At 37.7% G+C, this 22,403-nt stretch overlaps 1 protein-coding gene and 1 pseudogene across 5 annotated transcripts; both read left to right on the forward strand.

Moving 5' to 3' along the window:
• Positions 1-1,011: 1,011 nt before the first annotated feature.
• LOC121554848 (homeobox protein Hox-D3a-like) lies at positions 1,012-20,821 on the forward strand. Of its 5 annotated transcripts, XM_041868545.2 has the most exons (5): positions 1,012-1,329; positions 4,455-4,572; positions 16,610-16,672; positions 18,789-19,348; positions 19,506-20,821. In XM_041868545.2, the coding sequence occupies exons 4-5, from the start codon at positions 18,892-18,894 to the stop codon at positions 20,246-20,248; spliced, it is 1,200 nt and encodes a 399-aa protein (XP_041724479.1). In that variant the 5' UTR covers positions 1,012-1,329; positions 4,455-4,572; positions 16,610-16,672; positions 18,789-18,891; the 3' UTR covers positions 20,249-20,821. The 5 variants fall into 5 exon arrangements, with proteins under 5 accessions (XP_041724479.1, XP_041724480.1, XP_041724484.1 ...); XM_041868546.2 differs by lacking the exon at positions 4,455-4,572; XM_041868550.2 differs by lacking the exons at positions 1,012-1,329; positions 4,455-4,572 and adding an exon at positions 12,306-12,443.
• LOC121554849 lies at positions 7,807-11,490 on the forward strand (annotated as a pseudogene).
• Positions 20,822-22,403: the final 1,582 nt, after the last annotated feature.

The following is a 22,403-nucleotide window of genomic DNA, read 5'->3' on the forward strand; positions in this document are numbered from 1 at the left end:
CAACACTGATACACTGATAGACAAGGACAGTCACACACATTTACAATTCAACGATATACAAACAATACAACAACAAAACATGGATAAATAATAATACAAACAATTCAAATATTACAGCAAGTAATAGTTTATTTTCAAAACATCACTATGTCTCTATTTTGGGGCTGATTATGTGTAGCTATTTGTTGCATTTTCAAAACGGTGTTTAGGTCTGATCGAATTTGAATATTCTAATGTTAATCATTCAATATTGACCTTTTCGATGGGGTATAGACCTAACAATTTTCTTATCTTTCCTTCGCAACTTTGAAAAATGTTTCGTTTCAGATATCTATGTGGTTATTACATGTTTGTTATGTAACATTTTGACCGACGCAAGACGTGTATTTCCCCAATACCGAAACGTTTATTATCATGGATTGTCTCAGATTTCTGGTTAAAATATTGCATAGTGCCGCTATATTTTTGCAATAAATGTTTTCATGATTATTTTTGATCTTCTTGTTTTTGCAAAAAAATACCTATTTTGACCTCTTGACCTGCTCTAGGTCCAGTCATTCCCGTTTCATCATGTCTATAACACCCCATTTCCTTCATTATTAGCTGTGTGGAATGTTCAGGCTCGACATTTACTCAACACGTTTGGAATAACATGACAATAGCAACATTATTATAATAGGAACAATATATTCTCTAGTATGCGCATATCTTCTGATTCAAAAACTAGCAAAGTTGGTTTGTCTACGGTTAAAATCTAAGATGTGAAATTTGAACTATAGATGCAGGGGGCATTGTTCTTTCTCTTTCCAAGTGAGATTTTCAGACAACGCTTTCTGAGAAGAAATGGGGAATAGCCCCCGCCATTATGCGCAAAAACAGGGGGAATTGCTGCAGTCGTAATCCTTCTAGAGAGAGGTGAATTTACAACTTGGTAACAATACTTTTTATGTGCCTCTTTCGCCTGTCATTGGATGCCACTGGTCATGTGCAAGAGGCAAACGTCTTCATGGCACATTTCCTGATTTCCCAACCGATGTTTTGTCTGCATTGTGCTCCCAAAGCGTCCCAAACCAAAACGCTCAGCTTACACTCTCTCAACATTAGCCTTTTATTATTGCACGAAAGAAAGTGTGAACATACCAAGTCCTCGATAACTTTATTCTTATTTAATTGACGTATCAGGGCTAGCGTTCTCCCTGTGTGCATTCCGAACTCCACATCGAAAGAAGAGCCTGTGCTGTTCATCATCTGTATAGTGTAACTGTAACGTCATGTATTATTTACACAGATTCTCCACAAGAAAAGACATGGATTACCCACCTGCATTAGGTAAGCATTTTATATCATTATACATCATGTTACAATGTTTGTTTATTGACTGGATCTACTGGATCCTGTCTCGTTGTACCAGGGCAGTAGCCTAATTATAACTTCAGTCGAGATGACATGTAAAGCCTATAGCCAAAACATACATGTTTAACATTAGCAAAACTGCTGGTATGTATGCACTATGGGGCGACACCTCTTAACGATTACATTCACATTACATGTAAATCTGAACGCATCAAACTGCGAATGGTATTTTACCATTACACTGAATGGTAATTTGCTGTGAGAATGATGTTACGTGTTCATTGTAGTTCGACCCAAATGATTCATCTATAAGGACACATATTTATCTTGACTTCAGTGTAACGTATTTGTACTCACTTTGAAGTGCAGGGTTGGGTTCTTTCGATGTTTGTGGGTATGAACAGTATGTCTGGCAGTGTGTCTGAGTCTGTCTCTCTGTCTGTTATGTATGTCTATGTTTGTGATCATCATTATTATCATTGTTTGATATATATAAATGATTGTATAATGTCTCTGAAGTAACAAGCAGCCTAGCTGAGTTTTGTGGAGCTGGCTGTCAGATGATTTGAGGATGTTAGATTTCCTAAGTGAAGTCTATTCATTAGTCCTCTTTTGGGGGCATGAATTCAATGTCATCACTGTTGTGCGAGGTAACAAATATCTGCATGACGGATTTTTTTTTAATGAAGTCACTGATGTTGTCTTGGTTTTAATGCCACTTTCTATTAGGGACGTTGTGAACGTGTGAATATATCGTTGCATTCAATAAAAGTTATTTATCTTTACATAGGATAATACTAGTAGCATAATATGCCAACACGGTGTCTTATATAGGTGAACTAAACAAGATAACAATTTCCATGTGGTCTTTTCAGATATAGATGTTCAGAAAATGAATAATTTTTGTCATACGAAAACCTTTTTTTTTTTTTACTAAACAAAGGAGTGTGGGAAAATGCAACATAATGTGAACCTTTCTGAAATGCAGAGGTTGTGCTTTCCCATCAGAGAAACAGTTTTCATCGTTTTTTTTCAGCTGCCTGAGATGAGGGCAACCGAACAAAGACAGTATTTCACTGTTGCTTGACAGGCAGCTGTGAAAGTATTTACAGCCTTACTGCAATGCGGCAAAGGAGAGAAAGCCTGAAACGAGGGAAGCCTATAAAAGTGGGGCCTGCGGATGAGAATGAAAAAACCCTGAGCATTTAAATTACTCGATTAACTTCTAGACTATGCTCTGGATTGGAAATCACCTCACGTCCCAACATATGGATATAGAGTAGTTCTTTCATCCTTCGTTCGCTCTTACCATATGAAATATTACACTGTATATAAACGTATAGATCATTTATATAGAAATAAACAGACAAAGAAAACGGTTCACTTTATTGTTATGTTTGGTGTGTGTTTGTATTGCAGTGTTTTTAATTTTGCATTTGTAGCAGTTAACCTATAAGAAATCTGTCATACGAATTGTATTTTTAAGTGTCCGGGTAGTTTAGCCTATAGTATACAATTATTGAAAATAATGGGAGCATTTTAATCCATGTAGCCTATCTGTTGTATAAGGAATGCATTATTAATAAACCTAGACCATCTATGGATTCTTTCCAGATTGAACTGCATACAAGGCCAACCATTTATACACATACAATATATTATGACATGCAAATGGTCGCTAAAATCCAGCTGCAACAAGTTCGCTATGCGCTTTAGGGATTGGGGAAAAAAAACTGAAAATGTTGAAAAAGGGAAATTATTAGGATGTTCCAGCAAGAGGCGCTGTTGCACAACAGTCAGTGATCCCTTGGTTCTTTTCCCGCATCGTTTACCTTACATGTCACTGAACTGGAATATATGATTGGAACATGACCAACTGATGCGTATTATGCTTTAGACATTGAAAATAAGTGGTTTCTGAATCGAAATATCAAGATGTAGGTGGAGTATAACCAAACTCTCTCTTTTTTTAGAGGGTATAGTTTATAAAGAGAGGTAACCCACTGGACAAAACGTTGTTTACACATCATTTCAACTAAAACGTTCAAATGTGATGACGTAGAATCAACATGGAAAACTGATTGGATTTGCAAAAATTCATCAACATAGGGAATTTCGTATTTTTTTCACCCAACTTTATACCTAAATCGAATGACAGGGTGACATTTTTGGTTGATTTCACTTTAGTTGACAACTCAACCAAAAATAGACGTTGAACTGACATCAGTGCCCAGTGGGAGGAGTTATGATACTGGCCTACATCAATGCATGTGATGCATTCGATGGTTATAACGTTTCATTGAAGCATTGTTGATACATTACATTTTAGTCATTTAGCAGACGCTCTTATCCAGAGCAATTAGGGTTAAGTGCCTTGCTTAAGGGCACATCGACAGATTTTTCACCTAGTCGGCTCGGGGATTAGAACCAGCGACCTTTCGGATACTGGCACAACGCTCTTACCCACTAAGCTACCTGCCGTCCTTGATAAATCTCTCTATCATTATATTTTGGCGATATAAGTGCCTAGAGAGAGACAATTTAACATGGAAGCTGAATCTGAGTAGTCTATTCCACGTTGGTTCAAGTAATTTCATTGAAATTACGTGGAAAAAACGTTGATTCAACCAGTGTGTGCCCATTGGGAAGTTATCATGTGTGCTTCTGATTCACCCCAAGCCAACAGGGCATCTTTTATTAAACTTTACAGAAATGAAACGTTGAGGGAAACACCCACATATCTGTGTAGACTACGTTAGAGAGGCGTTTATGGGGAAACAAGCCAAGAGTAAAAAGGTATCGGTGGATGTAGTGCTATAACATATTAGTTTGTTAGACTTTTGTAATGTCTTATATTGACCTAAAAATACATATACGTATGAAAAGAAACACATGGCATTCCATATCTTTTTTCTTTTTTTGTGTGCATATTTTATATGGCATTAGAGTAATCGTCGTTATTGAATAAGTGCAACTTTGACGGTTATTTATGGCACCAGTGCTGTGTCATGAATGGCTGTCGGGGAACACGTGATGTCATTAAACTTTGTTTTATGGCCTGTGAGTTGACAAGCCGAAATATATTTCTCCTTGTGTATTAGTAAGGTCGTGCAGATGGCTTGGAATAGAGCATTGACTCGGTGGAAGGAAATATGAACGTCTGGTTTTGTCTGAACATGGATACGTTTTCCTATTCGATGCATCGCGGTGGACTTTGCGGTAAGCTGTTTTATCATTTGATAGGTTACTAAAACTAGTGCGTGCGCATGCTGATGTCATCAGGTATACATGTCTGTCGCCTGTAGAGTTGTTTGCCTGCGTCGGAAGACAGAACTTTAACCACGGTAGTGGATGTGTATTTCGCATGGGCCAGGATGTACGGAAAACAGAATGTGTTTGAATGTGTCAATACCTAGTTGTTTACTGCGGAGATGACCAATAGTCGTTCAAATCAGTCGTTAGCGAAACAATGCGTTTTGGAAAATGGCTGATAGCCTAATATTGTAGCCTATATGCCTAGGTATATTCGATTTTGCTTCGTATATCCTAGGCTAATATTGCGTGATGGTTTATTAAAACCTGTAGCATTTTTATTTGCCTGCAATACGCACACTTATTTGAATGACAATGGCGAATAGGCTTGTGGGGATCTGAAGTCTATGAGCTGTTGGCTGGCGAGTTTAGACTTTGGAGGGAAAAATATCAACCTGTTGTTGTCACAGACTCAATGGCCTTTACAGCTATTAGCATTTCGTTAAATGACGTTTTGGAGACATAGGCCTTGTTATAACAATATATTAATTAAGTTAAATACACATCAGGCCTGTTTAATCTTAATACCCCGACAATATTTATTTTTTTATATAGCCATGCTCTATCACGCCCCCTAGTACAGAATATTATCCAATCAAAAGTCCTTGTAATATCTTCAATTGACCCATATCAGGGTGTTTGTATAGGCCTACATTGTGATGTTATGCAGGAAGTGATGTGATGACATTGGAAGGGATGTAGATTATTTTGTTTGTTATCCAATATACAGACACATTTACACGAGGCAACATTAGGCAATGACAACATGCATGAATCAGAATTGTTTTATAAACTCCCCCACATTAGGCATTGGCCTTTTATTGTTAATTTTTTACCAATGTAAAGGAAAATGTGTCTATTTTTTCGGGTTCGACTTATAGGCCTACAACTGACAGGCTATATCGTATTGAGGTTGTATTTGTATTACATTGAGAATTGCACTGCTGAAATAATTTCACTAGTCTAGGATTGAATGTAGCTTTATTGACTCTTTATTTATAATAAATAGCCCACAAATTAGATTTCAGAAAAAATACCGATTTTTCATGTTTCTTAAAACCATAAATGATACATGTTGTCGATTACGATTTGGCACACAATTTGGCTTTAATGACATAGGTACTTGAAATCAGAACTATTACCTATTAACAGTTGTATAATACTTTTTTTTTTTATCATCAGAGAACATAGCAAGTGGGTTCATTCTTGGTTCAAATGAAGGATAAAGAAAAGAGCTGACTTTTTCATTCTTTTGTTCATCAGTAGCCTAGCCTATCTCGGCTTTGACCAGCCTGAACAAGTCTCAGGGTAAGGTGAAGGTCAAGCTGTCTAACAAATATTAAAATGTGGTGATGTAATTACAAGTGTGTGACTCATATTTTTCCAATTAACGAGAATTCAGAAAATGTACTTAAAACCTTTAACTGTCTTAACGTTATTTAGACTTGTAAAGTGTCCAATTTGTTGTAAAACGTTAGGCCTATAGCCTTTATTCTTAAACTACCAAAATTATAGTACCGAAATTAGACTACAGAAATTGTCCAGTAACAAAACATGAAATAGGCATATCATTTGGAGAGTATAAGGATGCGTCTTCCGGCATATTCCCAAGAATTTGGACCGAAGGATATAAAATAAGGCGGTCAAATGAAGGGTCATTTCGGATTCGTGCACTTTTGTACTCTTTGAGCTGTCGGCAAAGAAAAAATATTTAAACTTTTTGATATGTTTGTAAATTATTTAGTTTGACCTCGTGGCCTTTAGTCTTTTGTCTTATGGGTCCACTCAATATCCAAACTTCGGACAGTGTATAGAGCACAGGCTGGTAACCTTTAACAACAAAAAAAAGTTTTTCATGGAACGCCTCTAACGTGAGTATCGGTAGTCTATCAGTTGTGAATTACCTATGTTGTGTACCTATACCTCTAACCAATACATAGCGTGTATTAAAAGTAATGAATGATTTTGGAGGCTGTGAACTTGATTTAGAATACAATGGAACATAATTGTTCACCTTCATGATGATGAATTAGCCTATGCCAATTATCGGATTAATCAGGCGCTGTGATTTTGATGGAAATCATTCAAACTTATTTAGAACGTTCATACACTTCCATTGTTTACAGTTGTCAATAGTAAGTGTATGGCGAAGGAATAGGCTTTTTATTTGGTCTTTTTGAGAATCTTATGGCTGGACTTTTGTTGAATTGAAAGAAATTATGGGACCCCTCTATTCCGTCGTCTATATATACCCTGTAGAACCGAATTTGTGTGATAAAACAACGGTCACAGATTCGATTCTAGGGGAGTATATGGTCGATGCAAAAACGTCGAGTTACTTGTCTACTTTTACAGATGTTTTTTTAAATCATTCTTCGTAACAATTTACGAAACTGAATGATGGCATGCTCCTCGTTTGATTGCTGTATTGTTCCAGCTGTTGAGTCTTAGGGTGATTTAAAATCATATCTTATGTTATAATACCATTGTGTGAGAGTACATTTTTAAGTAATATGCTCTTTACAGTGTCACGTGTCATTTTAATTTGATGATTTACCTTGATGTATAGACATAACATAAGAAACCTTTGCACGTGTCAATGTTTGGCCAGTACACCTATCATTAAAGCCAAACAGTCCTTCTCGTTTTGATAGTGAACATAACTCGCCATAATAAAAGTTATCATACCAGACTGAAATCTAAACAAATTTGAACATGGCTTCAAAGTAATGCATTTTTTTCTACGTTTTCATTAGTTTTAACATTTCAATCATTTAATTATTGATTGTTTGGCATTGGTTCGTTGCCACGAGGCTCTTTTCAGTAGTTTTGAAAGGGATAGGGTAGATGAAATGATGAGATTCTTGTAACTTTTGGATGACCCCTTCTTGACAAAGACAGTCCCCATCAATTGTCCCCAGGCTTTATTCCCGTCTTTTTGTGCCCGCTAGACGTTTTATATCTTTTGTTTGTTTATCTGTCAGACTCACGGGCTTTAGTTTGATTTAGTATTGTAGAAGTTTAAGCATGTTAACCATATTATTGCACAAAACCATCTAAATGTCCGTATATACCCAAACGTTGTATTTATTCCATTCAGATTATTTCCCATTGACTGTTAGTTAGATGATCAGGATTGATATTTAGATATGGACATTATGTAGTTAAAATGTTACATATAACATCTTATTTTTCAATATAGGGATTACATTGTCGATCCTAAAATTGCAAATGGTTAAATATGCGGTTTTATTCAACATCATTTAGGTGTTTTTGAAGTTAGTGGAAATTGCTGCTATAGGTATGTATATGTAGGCCCTACCCGTTAATGGAATAGCTTTACCGCCATTGGCCAAACTGGTCACATGGTTCCCTAACTTTATTCAGTTGACAGCAAGTAGGAGGGCTTTATGTTGGTGGAAAAAAGACAACTCGAGAAAAATTTGTATTTTCTACCTTCATAAATTAATGGCCATGAGTTCGTATATGGTGAACTCTAAGTATGTGGACCCACAATTTCCCCCTTGTGAGGAATATTCGCAAAATAGCTATATACATGAGCAGGGGAGAGACTACTACGGTCCATCGCAGGACCCAGATTTGCAGCATCCAGGAATCTATCCACGGTCAAACTACACCGAGCAGCCCTTCAGTTGTACCGCTGTGCAGTGTTCTACAGTGCAGCCGCGGGGTCATGTGCAGGGGCGAGACAGCCAGCCTAGCACTTTTACCGCCCAGACCGAACCGTGTCCCCCAGTCCAAGTGACTGGACCCCGGACTTGTGGACAGCAACAAAACACAAAGAACCAAAACGGGATACAAGCCAAGCAGCCTGCAGTAGTTTACCCCTGGATGAAGAAACACCACGTTACTACGGGTAAGATGCACTCTTTCCTCTCCACGTCTCTTTGGGACAAGTTGAGGTCCAGGATTTGAGCCACCCTAAATTCATTGCGTGAAATATTTATGGACTGCTTTGAAGAGGCTGTCAGTTACACCAGCAATAAATGTTTATTGCTCAGGAAATAGGCCGCTGGCTATCTGACCGTATCAGAGCTCTTGAAGTCCACTGGCCTATGACTATGGTGCATTTGATTGTGACAATACTTGAAGGAAGAGGTTGAAATTAGACCTAATTGCATGAAAGTTTGGTCATAGTTTCGTTCAATTTCATGTCTGGATCGAGTGTTCATTGTTTTGTTTTAGCTAGAAGTTTGGAGCGTCCCGTGAAGGGCTGTTGTTTTGATTTAACTGGGACTTAATTTGCTCACATTGGTATTTTGTTTCTCACAGTAAACCCGGATTACACAGGACCTGAACCCAAACGGTCTCGGACAGCATATACAAGACAGCAGGTTTTGGAACTAGAAAAGGAATTTCATTTTAACAGATATCTGACCAGGCGGCGTCGCATAGAGATTGCCCATACACTCGTTCTCTCCGAGCGTCAGATCAAAATCTGGTTTCAAAACAGAAGAATGAAATGGAAAAAAGACCACAAACTACCGAACACAAAGGGAAGATCTGCATCGGCTTTGCAGCCAACATTTACAAAGTATCCAGAAGGATAACCAGGCTGATGTCACAACGTTCTAAGATGGGAAGCTTTGACTGTTCCATGAACTGTGTATATAACCGACTATATTATCCATTTGACTTTGCATGGTCTCAAAACATGACATTTTGGTCATTGTGATTTAACGTGCAATAGTTATACATTGCAGGTACAGTCAGAAGGACCCTCGATGTGTTGTTGTTGGCTCACTGAATTTAGTCAACTTCCAACATTGTAACTGATCTGATAGGCGTGCGTCACTAAATGCTTAACATGCTTCGAGGAGGTACAGCAGATCGAACGAAAACTTTCCCTTCGGACAAAAGCTTGTTAAAGATGTTTTCTGATTATACCCCTCTTGCTGATTCTATAGTGTTACTCTTCTCACGTGCACCACAAAAGTCAGAGTAAGGCATGAACATTTATATATTTATTTAAAAAGGGTGTGAAGCTTTTGTACACACACTTTAATTAGAAATTGTCTTGTGATGAAATCGAACTTTTAAAACAAACAATATTTGATTCATATGATTGCTAAAAAGAAAATGGTAATTGCAGCATCAGTTGATCTATACATTATTTTCAGACAAGTGACAATATTTGTTACTTTAATATAGGCTAGCTTAAAGAACTCGTATTTATGGGTGCTAACTGGTTGAATTATTCTGTTAACGTTTTTTAAAAACTTTTATACAATAAAGGTTTTAAAATTGCGTTCAATTCTATAAGAAACAAGACATTCCTGTGTGCAGACTCTTCCCAGGGCCCTTATTCGGTTATAAATCTCTCTTGACATCTTTGTAAACAGTGTACATTTAAAGAGGGTCTCACATATGGCGTCTGAAACTCTTTCATGAGTTTCCCTTGTTCTTTGCATCGAATTTATATTTTTTATAGATGCTTCACTATTTTTTTTCATTTTGATCCAAATCAAACAGAACACTATTAAACGTATATATTCAATGTTAAGGACGTTGGGGGATGTAAAGACGTGTGCTAACCTATGTTTCCCTTTTCTTATCTACAACATTTGTAATATAGAGTGTTTAAATTTCATTATGGATATTTATTTAATTAAATATTTGTACATTTTCTTAAACCCCACAACAGTTCTAAACATATTTGAGCAACGAACGTTTTATTGTATGAAATCTGTTTAAAACTGTTGTGGATTATTAGCATGGTCTCACGTTTTCTTATGCAATGTTAAAATGCAGTGTTAAAATCTACCTATGGCATTCATTTATACCAAACCTAGCCACACAGACACTCATGTCACACGTTTCAAGACAGATATTCTTAATAGTCCTATCATTGTCCTCGTGACAAAAAGGGAAGACATCTTTGCATTGCGAAGATGTCTTCCCTCTGAAGTCTTCACGATGAGAAGTTGAAAAGGTATTTCAACTGAAGTTCGACAACAACAAAAAAAAAAAGCTCCAGAGGCAGGTTCACCCAGAGGACAGTGTTTCTATCGCCTTAGACACATTTCAGCCGCGAGGAGTGACCTCGAAACCCTTGACCCGTTGGACCTACAGCCTTCTTCTCTCACCCTTTGTCTCCCACAGGCGCTATTCGCATTGAGACTTTTTCTACTTTAGTATTGGTTTGCTATAGAATATGGAACGCTTATATAACCTGGTTAAACATGCCACGTTTTAAAGCCTATATTTATTCTGCCAGAAGTACCTCAAATGGTACTGGTTGTATGTCTCGCCATGTTAATATGCAATCCTCGCTGTCTTTATTTGTGTACCTGCTTCTTTGTCTGTGTATATACGTGCAAAACTTTAATGGAAAAATAGAGATTGTTACTTGATATGTATTATGGTGACTCAGAGCGCACTCACGTTTGTCAATATATTTCTGTATCAAGTATTCAGAGGTTCATGCTTTACAAACGTCTCTTATTGCCATCAATGCATGATTCACACAAAGGTTACGCCTGGGTACCTCAAGTAGGATTTAGCCTGTGGTTGGGTTCGGACACATCTCACAGATTGAGATATATATTTTTTAAACTTTATGTGCTTGTTTGAAAAAATAATAATATGGCATTGTTAAATTACGTAATGTGACTCAAGATAAAATCTAATTTAAAGCAATAATCATCAAATGTCCGCTTAGCCACACCAATGTTAGTCAGTGCCATAGGTTTCAGGTATTTGAATGTGGTCCTATCCAAACCAGTCAAGGAAATGTTAGCAAACTCGTACGCTCAGTGTGATTATATTTGTGATCATGCTTGGATTAAAATCTGTTCATTTGAATGCTTGTCTGCTTCTCTCTGTGTTTGTCTGTGTCTGTGTGTGTGTGTGTGTGTGATGTGTGTTTGTGTGAGTGCACGCGCGTGAGCGCATGTATCTTCACGTTTGCGCGTGCTCCTTTATAATCTTCGTGTCGCTCTCATCAGGCCATTACACTGTAACCTATTCATGTTCAGTTTGCCACTACATAGATTGTAGTGTACAAGCAATATGCACGTGCAGTGTCATGTCATAGAAAAAGAAAGAACACCGCACCAAATGAACTCTGACAAAAAAAAATGATACAATCATAAACATCAGTTCTACATGTAAACCATGTTGTAATACGTGTGCAGTTCTAAGACTACCATCATGGATTGCTGAATATCATATTCCCATGTTTATTTTCCACAGTGGACCTATGAGGCATGTCAACATGTAAATTGTGTTTCCATAGTTCACCGACATGACCATGGGAATAATGATAAAATGCCTTTGAGAAAAGCAATCATATGTCGGTACCTGCCCTACCATGTGCAGTGTGCATTGACCTACATGTCTGAAATAAATAAATGAGAGCCATAGGCAGTGCCATTTTCAATGACTACACAGAATATGGAATACACCATTGCTGCGCTCACAATGGCTTTCAAACGGCCATATTTGATTTCCAGCTGTTCGCAGAAACTGTCTTCGCCAAGCGAGACAGCCCCTTAAAATGTATTAAACTGCTGTCTGCATTCGAAGATGTAATTCAGAGAATATACCGCTCCTCGCTCTATTTCTGACCACGTGATTTTCTAAATAATTCATGCATCACATCCCCTAGAAACACAGCGTCGTCATTAATCGCGAGGACTCTATCAGACATGAAAACTGAAGAGATCCCCAAGAAAATAATATCCAAACGCTCCGATACTCAACGCATCTGTAGCCAGCACTTTAACACAGCATCTCAACCAATGGAAGCTTGGTAGGTAAATATTTTTGCTTCGTTTTTTTTTGTTGTAAGATGGTAAATGACCATAACTGTCAGATATTTGATAAATAGCGCCCTTTGATGCGTGTGCGTTGGACAGGCTGAACTTATGGCTCGTTAATGCTTTGCTTTTGGGGAAGAAATAAACCAAGAGGACAATGCCAATATTATAAAGTGGCAATATTTGAAAACTAGCATCCTTGTTATGTTTCATAGCAGGTAGAAACAAAATTGAAATATTTTCAGTCACCTTCTGTGTGAAATCGTTGTATTCATGAATGTGCGGGCATAATGAATGCAGCACTGTTGGGAAGTTCTATTTCGTTCTTGAAGGCTGTATGCTAGGGCCTCTGTGATTTATAATATTCCTAAAGAGAGCAATGCAGTCATTGGTTTACACCAAATTGCCTGTTACAAAATGTAAACAGAGTGCTAAGTTGAAAAACATTTCAAAGTGGTACAAGTGCAATATGTTATAATACAACATCTTACTATATTATTTGGATAACACTCCAGCTACATGCGTTATGGCAAAAAACACAAATCGGAAACATTATTGTAAGAATATCTCTCTTTAGATTCAACTGAGATGACGCCCCATTGTTAACATTTTTTATTGTTGATGGGGCATAATTCGAAATGTATTTCTGCTCACAGTAGAAGTTGTCTTTGAGCAGGTGGACAGTTATCTGCCTCGTTGTAAATCATTCTCGCTAATTCCTGAAAGGGTGCGAGGCTGTTGGGGGCCCGGGCGCGCACTGTAAATCTTTCCCTTTTATTACCCATGAACATATGCTGCGACGCTAGTAGTCCTGCAACCTTTCCTCAGCCTCTCCGCCAGCTTCCCCGCTGTCTTTTATGGCTTTAAATCTCCATCTTCCAATTGATTTTTGATCTCACTGATTGTCATTTTAAAGGCGTTTTTCTATTTACATCGAAAACAGTGGCTGAAAAAGAAAATACTATTTCCGTTGTTTGTGTTGATGCTCAAATGTAGGCTACCGTGCGGCTGAACAGCATGAGAAGATAGCACAGCAGACACACAGCAGACAAAAGGGTTTCCAAATGGGTTTATTTGAATACAATTCCAGACGCCTTTTTCTCATGCATTAATATTGGTTCATGGATTTCATAACATTATAAAATGCACATCTCACTCAACCTAATATCACATTGTAGATATACAATTAATGTGTATATTAAAACAATTGTGAAAACAGTATGATTATAGTTGTCAAGTGTACCAATAATGCATCGATGGACAAATCCAAATGTGAAATGTTGTATCCGAAATTCTGTTCAGAACTACATTTGAGTAGGATTCTCAAAACGACATTTATTGGGGTTAGAGGCTTTGTAATCAGGTAAACAAAGACAAATGTAAAGCTTAATATTATATCTTAAAGATGACTAAATAACCACCAATGTCTTTACAATGGTATAGTACAGCCTGACCAAATAATAAGTCAAATTATATTTCTTGCAATGGAGAGAAGAAGACAAAATCTTCAGCAGAATGAAATCAAATCGCAAGTTAAGCATTTTCACTATGGACACAGGTCAGATAAGGAAATGTAAACGCTATCCCATTTCAAAATGGGTTTGGGAGCTGAGGCTTGGTTGAAGAAGCAGCCTCAATCAGAACAATCTGCCATCTCGATCACGTGAACAAATATGCTTGTATTTTAAGGCAGTGCCTTTATTTGTCATCATAAAGGTTTTCCGAAACACAAAAATCCTAATGTTAGCTTCAATTCTGTGACTGTGTCTGAAAACCTGTATTTTTCAATAGGAGATTGATTGGCCGAATTTTTTTGGGTGGAATAAGGATACCTTCTTCGTTTTTTTTATTGGTAGTTGAATATGAGTCTTTCCATTCTATCGGGAATACTGTCTGCATTGGTATATGGAAATGTCTGAAAAACCGCAAGATCAGGTTTAGGACAGTATTGTCTACAGACAAAGGGTGAAGGATATATTCTAGAGACAGCAGGGAAAGGAATTGAGACTAAGAAGCACGAGTATATGATGCATTGATTCACAGGTAAGCAATTGCATGGCAAAATGCAACCTTTAACCATGGCTTTACACAACACGAGAGAATAAATATGATTTATTCCATTCAGAGGGGATCTTGTCGGTAACTACGCAGATAGCCTTCGTCTTATGGACCTGAGATACGATTTTAAGACACAATTTTGTGAGAAACCACTTTCGAAGGCTAGTTTGGATGGATGTATTTTGACAATCGGTTTTCAGCTGCTTTTGCAGTTACATGAAAACTGACCGAAAGAGAAGGAAAAATAGGCATTTCATTCTGACTTCTAGATTGTTAGATCGTAAATCACATTAATTTGTCTTATCATCACAGTGATGTTGGACATGATTTATGTGGTTTCAGCAATATGGATTTGTTAACCTGCGAATGTAAATAATAATGGATTAAATCATTTTAATTTAGATTTGAGAAATATTTTCAGGATTTCTCTATTTGTAAATAAGACCAAAAATATAGAGGCGCATTTTCATTTAGATATATAGGCTATTTAAAACTATTTTAATTGATGTTCTGCACTCATTTTTGCTTATAGGCTACATTATCCCTTTGTGAAGTTATTGGATAATTCAAAATAAAAAAAGATATACAAAATTATAGGCCTGTGGGAATCAAATATGAATTAGGAATAGATCTAAATAATAGGCTATTGTTCCCTTGTATGTTATTGACTGTGATATATTTTCAAGTAATATATGAATGATTGTAACTAATAATTTTCTGACTATACTGAATTAAAACAAATTTAGTCCAAGTAAAGGTTTGTGAAATAAGCTTATGTTTAGGATATGCGTCTAGTGACGACATCTTTTCATAGAAGCTATAAGAAGCTGCCAAACTAGCGATAAGAATCAAATGAATAACAAGAAGAACACATTCAATAATTCGGAGGATTTATCCCAAAATTCGTCTTAAACATAGCCAAATTAACAAGCTTCTAAAAGCTGTAGGCCTTAGCTTTATAAAATGTTTTAAGTATGAACAATTAATTAATTATATCCTCCCATGCTTCCCAGCCCAGGGATGCGCAAAAGTTATATTATTTGTCCCTTCGATTTCTAAAGTAATAACAACAACTTTGAAGTCAACTTCATATCAAAAGCGTACAATGGACACAAAACTAAGGATGAAAAGGACAGCAGATTTAAGTGCAATTTTCGACGACGATTCTTGTAGCAGCCCATTGTATATACCAAACTTACCGTAGCAATGCGTTGGCGAGAAACACTGTCGTCTCAAAAGAGGATCGTGTCTGGCCAGAGTAGTAACAATATATCCTAACAATACACTTTCAAATCCACTCAAAACATATCGACTTCGACTTCAGCAATATTTCGGAGTTTTAAATATTTCTAAGAAACACTAGGCTATAAATCAAATGAGACGATTAGCTCTTTGCCGACAGAAAATAACCTCAAAGCATATTCTGTTAGGCTAGATGAGTAAAGCAGAGTTCAAACTTACATCAAGTAGGCTAGCCTACATACTAGTTTCTTATTCTGACGTTTATCTCTTACAATTGTGGCCATGTGTCCCATCGCCAGGCTGTGTTTCAGCTTTAAAACACTGGTGAAAACTTCGGTGGTTAGGATTTCATTGTGACTTTCTTGAACCCCTTCCGCTCGTTGTTCATTAATCTATGAGTTATTGATGAACGAGCCAAAGGTCAGCCAAAAGCCTTATGACTGCTAAATATTTTGGCCAGCTCATCTTTCTATAGAATCTTCATTGTAAGATTTGTTTTCTCTCCACCATTGCACTAAATGTTCAGTTTAAATCCATTATAATTAAAATAATAATGTGTTCGAATTTGTGGTTTCTGAATTGTCCCATTTTTTTTTCTCGTGTATCCTGTTATAACGATTAGAATAGATACATGTTCGTAGAAGTTAATTATGGTGCTATATCAGATTCTGTTTTCATGAAAATCTCACTGTAAACAAAAGCAAATCAGTACAATATCATTTCAACAAAACATCTATATAAATGGTGCCATCATTTGTGATATGAAATGATAACCCTACAGTAATCCCATTGTTTTCTTCCAGTTAAATGAAGGAATGGTGGGGCTAAAGCGGTTGAAACCCATGGATTATTTTCTCTTTCAGGTCATGGTGGATGTAATGATGAGCACGTGAAGAACAATACAACACTGATCTGCATAAAATACGGTGAGCAGCATTTATTTAACCAACACCCATGACATATTAATGTTTTCAAATGAACGCGCCAAACAACACTGCCCGTCCATATAGGCCTAAGCGTACCATTTTTTATTTATTCTCAAAAATAGTTTTTAATAGGGCCTTAAAAAAAAACAAAAGAAAACGATTATCTAGATTGTGAATGGCAAACTTTTAACTCAATTCGCCAGTTTAGCATTTTCAGTTTCCCTTGCAATTGTAGGCCTATAGCCTAGCCAACCAGAGGCTCGTTTAAAACATGCACTTAGTCATTTTATACGTTGAAGAAGGTTCATCATGTTGACATGCAAGAATGCAGAGTAAGTCCAGATGCAACAGAACATAATCTCTTTGTTTAAGCAGAACATATAAACCTAATTAGGGAACATATCCACGTACACTACTATATAGTTGGTTATGAAAGATAGCTAGGTTACCCACTGGGCACATACTGGTTGTTTCCACATCATGTCAATGAAATTACGTTGAACCAATGTGGAATAGATGTTGAATTGACGACTGTGTCCAGTGGGCACATCATTCAGAATTAACATTTTAAAATCAAAACAGAATTCTACCGGTCATCCCATCACCTCCTCAATACGAATTTCAAACAGGAATACGTCCACCTTTGCGTCAACGGCGATGGTCCCTTTTATAAACCAAATGATTCCTTTATTTTCTGCGGTTTCAAACGTGCGTTTGCGAGAGCGTAGTTGCAGCAATGTAGAATGTAGAGGCTTGATTTACACAAACGGCCTCTGTATTATTGCTGCAGAACTTCCGGAGTATGGAATTCTTTAGCTTGTCTTCCTCCTACGCTTCGAGTTTTATACTTCTGTGGGTGGCATGTCTTGGTGAGTGTTTTTCTTTTCGTTCCTCTCTAAGGCGTTTACGACCATAACATTTGCACTTATACCCTTTGCTGCGGTCCACCATGACAGGTGCATTGATATGCACGGCGCGGACATGCAGGCTGCTTACAGTATCAGTTCGCCTCCATTCATGCCTTGGCCATTCAGTGTGTTACTTATTTCAAGCCTAGAATTCCAAATTGTTTCCAAAAGTAGCACGATATGTTGAATAGAATACAATATGTTTGTATCCTAGTTTAGGCTCTGGTAGATGATTGCTAACTCTAAACTAAATATAGGCTTACTGATTGCAGACTACGTCAGGGTGCCTGAATTTAGGAGCATTTGTTATACACGTACATCATTAGCATATAGGGAACTCACCCATTCCGACCACCCCAATATGTCGGTGAGAAAACAGGGAGAGAGGAAGTCACTTAATTTAGCATCATAACCCCCCTTAGGACACATGCATCGTGATAATATTTTCGAAAATAATGTAATGGTTGATTAATTGCTATTTGAATAAGGTTACCTCTGAAGTGGCATTAAAAATAGAAAAGTCATGAGTGTGAGATGTTACCAACAAATAAACAAAACATATGAACGAGATTCATATGTTAAAAAAAAAAGATTTATTTTATAAATGTGATTTTGAAATAAATGGTGAATTCTACATCGAGAGCAGTTCTGGAACATGCTGGTCTGTTAAACAATACGAGCTGATGGTGGTTTGTGGGGTATTGTGATTGGGAACAGAAAGGGATATTGTGTGAGTCACCATGCTGATTCAGCTCCTTTTCTCAAGTAATTCAAGAAGAAAATCTTTTGATCTTTTGGCACAAGTTAAACTTTAACTAGTTTGTGCCAAACATGCCAAATGGTTCGAAAGTGAGAGGTTGAGAGGGGCTATTGATGATTTGATAGTTCAGGAAAGCAAAGTTTGGAGAGTGAAGAAATAAATATTACAAAACAGAATTTTGGTAGTTTTTCAGTTTCATAAACGAGCACATGAACAAAAATACTTGTATTTGTTTGTAATATTCCATGGAGTTATATTGAAACAAATGCAAAAAATAAAAAATAAAACAGACTTCAGGAATATAATGAAAATGATCAATAGGTTATTGATGAAAGGTTATTTTTCAACTCAGAGTATAGTGTATACTCAGTCATGATTGAGTATTGGTTTACTACATGTTCAATTCATATTGCCTGCATGATGAGCATAACAACTGTTCTCTTCCTAGGTCGAAGAACACTGACGCGGTGGGAAACACCAATCACGTGATAGAAGAACACCCATACCATTGGATAGGGCTGCGTTGGGCCTTCTTGGTTTGAATCCTCACAATGCAGAAAGCTACTTTCTACGATAATTCTGGAGTCTTTGGAAGTTACTCTTACCCCAAATCCGAGTCATATAGTTATGGCCCCAGTCATCAGCCCTACCCCACCTCTAACCTTGAGAGTGATTATCAGGGTCCAGTTTGTCCAATACAAACCCCAACTGTACGGCCACTAAATCATAAAGACAGTAACATGAATGGCAACTGCACGAGACCCAGTAGCAGCCAAGGAAACAGCCAACAGCCGAATATTGGTGAACAGCCGCAAGCACCTCCATTATCGGCATCTTCGCCTAACTCCAGCAACACTTCATCTCAGAAGAAGAAATCTCCCTCAAACAATGCTTCTAATACTGCCACCCCAGTCACTAACAAACAAATATTCCCATGGATGAAGGAGACGCGATCGAACGCCAAACAGAAAAGCAACAACAACAACAACAATTGCTCAACCGCAGAAGGTACAGTGTGTGTGCGTGTGTTTTAGCATGATTCGTCTGGACATGGTGGTGCGTATGCGTACGTAAAAAGGCAGGGGTCATTTTAGGCAGCTAAGGAGGCCTATGAGAAATCATTCATAATACACAAAGACTTATGGTGTTTACTATGTCTTTTCAGGTGAGTCCTGCGATGAAAAAAGCCCACCTGGTCCAGCCGCCAAACGGGTCCGAACGGCCTACACCAGTTCACAACTTGTAGAACTTGAGAAGGAGTTCCATTTCAACCGGTACCTGTGTCGTCCCCGACGAGTGGAGATGGCAAATTTATTGAATCTCACTGAGCGCCAAATAAAGATCTGGTTTCAAAACAGAAGGATGAAGTACAAAAAGGACCAGAAGGCTAAGGGGATAATGCACTCTCCCATCGGACACTCCCCGGACAGAAGCCCACCATTAAGTGGCCCAAATCACATAGGATATTCTGTCAATGTAAATTGTCTCAGCTATGACGCGCCGTCGCCCCCTTCATTCGCCAAACCACAGCAAAACATGTACGGCTTGGCTGCGTACACCGCACCATTAGGTGGCTGCATACCGCAACAGAAAAGGTATCCGGGCTCCGAATACGAGCACCACAGCATGCAAGGCAATGGTGGCTTTGCCAACGCTAATTTGCAAGGCAGTCCGGTGTACGTTGGGGGACATTTCGTTGATTCCATGCCAGCCTCGGGTCCCATGTTCAACCTTGGCCATCTCCCCCATCCCTCATCCGCCAGCGTGGACTACAGCTGTGCCGCTCAGATTCCAGGCAACCACCACCACCATGGACCCTGTGACCCCCATCCTACATATACAGACCTCAGCTCTCACCATGCGTCTCAGGGAAGGATTCAGGAAGCCTCTAAACTAACGCATTTGTAAAATGTGAGGATTCCGTCTGTGTGCCCAAGTTCTGTTAGTCTCTTTTATTACCTCACTAGTCTAAAGTCATTTATATGATTACACTAAAAGTGAATAATGTATTACCCAGTGTTATTATTGATATTACTATTAATGCTATTGTGTAATAATTATTTTCTAAGAATAGCTGCGGTCCATTTTTCTTGACTGTTGACGATGCGCAGGGGAGACCGTTTTGTCTGTTGTTCGTTTTCTGAAGTGCAATGCGCAGAACGGGGACAGAACATGTCGTAACATTACTTGAAGGTAAGTCCTGTAAATCTGACAGTAGTTACCCATCTTTATAGGGATGGTTTTTATAGAGAGAAAAAAAAAACTCTAAGGTGTCTGTTTGCTATATTTGAAGCGTCTTATTTATTTTTCCAAGATTGTATTGAATGTATCTCTTTTTCTGTATGTATTATTTAAGGTTTTTTGTATCACACATTATTTATAATTTACATGTATAACTGTTTATATGGACATCTAGAATTTATGCAACATAGTTGGGCAGACTTTGAGATCATAGCCCTTCAATAGGAACACATGTTTTGGGTGAAGACTAGTTCTAAGATATGGTTTCAGTGGCTGGTGGTTTTAGGTTGTTGTAGAACGAACTCCTACGTGTAAATCTGGGAATATTGGGGCATTTTTCATGTGCCACGATAAAAAACAAAGTTAGGCTACATGTAGCCTATCGAAATACCGAATATTACAGAAATTAATCACACCAGCATGTCATTTGTTGTCATTGCCAATTTTCATATCACGTCATTGTTATTTCATCAGTTGGACTGTCCATGCATACATTTATGAAACGCTAATGATATGAAAATGTTATATTTTAATGTGTTTAACATTTTGTAAATAAAGTGCTTAAATTTACACAGTGGGTTAAAAGCACCGTTATTTTCCATACACATAACACACGTAGAAAAATGTGAAAACAGTAAGAAAATGATTAAGTTGCAGCAGCCGGTTGGGACTAGGTATGAATTTGCCTCGTCGCCATTTTGAAGTAACAGTAAATCGAAAGAAGGCTTACAGCCTAAACAAAGAAATGGCATGTCTCTATTCGCTCACGTCCAGTTGAGAGCGTGCACAGTACAAACATTGCATAAAGGCAAGCAGATCAAAGACACATATAGAAAATTATGTATTTTTCAAAGCATACATATTTCAGGTGGAGATTGAAATTGAATCGAAAGAGAAACCAGAGACCGAGTATGTCTCTTCTTGGTGCTGAAGAAATTCAAATGTTCCATGACTTTTAGGCCTGAAGTGAAATTGCAAAGGCAGAGCATTTTCTTCACAATGATTGTAGGCTAAGCTACATTTTTACATTTACGTCATATAGCAGATGCTCTTATCCAGAGCGACTTACAGTTAGTGAGTGCATACATTTTCATACTGCTCCCCCCCCCGTGGGAAACGAACCCACAACCCTGGCGTTGCAAGCGCCATGCTCTACCAACTGAGCTACAGGGGTCTAATTAATTTGATTTTTCGAATTATTTTCTGTTAGCAAAATGTAGGATATATTTCATCTTAGAGTTTCTCATTCATTACCACATTCTATTGTGAAGCAGATCCCACATTCAACGTAACTGAGGATTTGCATTTATCAAAATATGTTAACTTATTACAACTGGTCCATATATAGGCCTTTAACCACATCAAGGACTTGAAATGTTCCTTTACGTTTAAAAACCACTCTATTTTTGGGTAAGATGTTTAAATTGCACAAATACATATAGGCCTAATATTGTACAATATTATTTCCAACACTAGTGAGTGACTAAAGCATGATGCAGGCAACGGTAGTGTTTAACTATAGCCATATCTAACAGAGTGCCGCGCATCCTTTCTTCCTCCTGAGAGACATTTCAAAGCTCATTAATCAAAAACTCGTCGCTTTTAGACTCCACACTGATTCCCCCTCCTTGTGAACAAAGCATTTGCATTCCTAATTCTAGAAACACATTTCAAACTGAGAGGCCAAACTTTGGTAGATGTCCAAAGAGCACACTGAGCACTGGCTTAAAGAATATCCACAGACGAGAGAGAAACAAGAGTGCGCTAAGGCAATGAATCTGAGCCACGGAAGGAAGGTACTATTACAGGCGACGAGAGAAAG

Source organism: Coregonus clupeaformis, chromosome 40 (assembly GCF_020615455.1).
Source record: "Coregonus clupeaformis isolate EN_2021a chromosome 40, ASM2061545v1, whole genome shotgun sequence".
Lineage (NCBI taxonomy): Eukaryota > Metazoa > Chordata > Actinopteri > Salmoniformes > Salmonidae > Coregonus > Coregonus clupeaformis.

Coding starts and splice junctions, on each gene's coding strand:
- LOC121554848 (XM_041868545.2), top strand. CDS start 18,892: ATGCAGAAAGCTACTTTCTACGATAATTCTGGAGTCTTTGGAAGTTAC. Junction 19,349..19,505: donor CAATTGCTCAACCGCAGAAG/GTACAGTGTGTG, acceptor ATGTCTTTTCAG/GTGAGTCCTGCGATGAAAAA.